This window comes from Protomyctophum parallelum, assembly GCF_964188405.1.
Source record: "Protomyctophum parallelum genome assembly, chromosome: 14".
Lineage (NCBI taxonomy): Eukaryota > Metazoa > Chordata > Actinopteri > Myctophiformes > Myctophidae > Protomyctophum > Protomyctophum parallelum.
In genome coordinates this window covers 5,964,444-5,966,128 of record NC_139709.1, presented here as the reverse complement: position 1 = coordinate 5,966,128, position 1,685 = coordinate 5,964,444, and the positions used below count along the sequence as shown (strand labels likewise).

Sequence of the window (1,685 nt, the reverse complement as noted above, 5' to 3'; positions counted from 1 at the left end):
ATCTTTATGCCGTCGTATAATGACTGTTTTTACACTTGCTGAAAATTGCTGCTCTACAAGCTCACAGTGTGAGCTTGTAGATCGGTTATTTTAAGCATGCAACCAAGTGTAAAATGACTTATAATGATCTCTTGTCCACTAGTCCCTTCCTGACATTTTAGTCTAGTTTTTATCTGTTGACGAAATTGTCAGTATATATTTATTCTTATAGTTTTAGTCGTCATGGCTTAGTTTTTATTTAGTTTCCATGTAGTTTTTGTCAGTGGAAAAAGGTAGTCGACGAACATTTTTCGTCTTAGTTTTAGTCGACGAAAACAACAACACTGACTAAATGGGTCATAATGAATGGGTTGCCAGGTAACCTCTAGCAGGTATGTGTTTTTTCTTCTTGGTGTTTTATGGGAGCAGGGGTTCGGTGGCAGGGTTGCCATGTCTGCTTATTATAGGTGACTTTGGAGCTTGCTTTTTTTTTTTTTGTCTGCATGGCTTTCACTTTCACAGCCAATTAAGTCTATGGACTTTTTAATATTTGCTTTAAGAAGCTCCCCCCCCCCCCCCCCCCATGCATGACGTCATGTTTCAGCCACAGTTGGCGCCCCTCACTTCACACGAGTGTGATTCCCCCCCCCCCCCCCTTTTTGTCTGTACAGTTGCTTTTAAATCTTCCCATCCGTGTTTTGGTGTTTATAAACAGCAGGGCACTGTGACTGTACAGTATAGCAATGCACCTGTACTATACAGTATAGTAATGCACCTGTACTATACAGTATAGTAATGCACCTGTCGCCATTGTGAACAGAGGCAGGGAGGGAGGGAGGGCAGAGGAGGAGACCTAATTTAACTCTGAGAGTGTACAGACATGGAACCATATGGACCCGTTAGGGTCCGTTTGGTTCCATTTGTACACTCTCAGAGTTACAGACCCATAAGGGTCCATTTGGTTCCATTTGTACACTCTCAGAGTTACAGACCCATAAGGGTCCGTTTGGTTCCATTTGTACACTCTCAGAGTTACAGACCCATAAGGGTCCATTTGGTTCCATTTGTACACTCTCAGAGTTACAGACCCATAAGGGTCCATTGGGTTCCATTTGTACACTCTCAGAGTTACAGACCCATAAGGGTCCGTTTGGTTCCATTTGTACACTCTCAGAGTTACAGACCCATAAGGGTCCATTCGGTTCCATTTGTACACTCTCAGAGTTACAGACCCATAAGGGTCCATTGGGTTCCATTTGTACACTCTCAGAGTTACAGACCCATAAGGGTCCATTCGGTTCCATTTGTACACTCTCAGAGTTACAGACCCATAAGGGTCCATTTGGTTCCATTTGTACACTCTCAGAGTTACAGACCCATAAGGGGTCCATTTGGTTCCAAACTATCATTTAGCTGGGGGACCCCCTGGAACTCCCTCAAGGACCCCCTGGGGGTCCCCGGACCGTCAATGCAGACCCCCACTTTGGGGAAGCACTGGTGTAGGATGTGTGTTTACTCTCAGTTCCTGTGCTGGGGAAACCTTCGCTCTCTCTGTGCAGCTTGTATTTATTTACACAGGTCCAGCAAAAGCTACTTTTAACACCGTGTGATCTTACATGTTTTCTTTCGCTGGTTCAATATGGAAAAGGGGAAGAGGGGGGGAACGTTTTTAAAAGGATCCCTGCTGGCTAATGAGAAAAATATGC

General features: G+C 44.5%; 1 protein-coding gene across 1 annotated transcript in view; it reads left to right on the top strand.

Annotated features, from left to right (window-relative positions):
- Positions 1-341: 341 nt before the first annotated feature.
- The window catches only part of LOC310870683 (astrotactin-1-like), a gene marked incomplete at both ends in the record, with an annotated part of 79,012 nt that continues 77,668 nt past the window's right edge, over positions 342-1,685 (top strand). The window contains one exon of the mRNA XM_083781952.1: positions 342-357. Within this exon, the coding sequence (XP_083638078.1) occupies positions 342-357 (16 nt within the window). The remainder of the gene's footprint in view (positions 358-1,685) is intronic.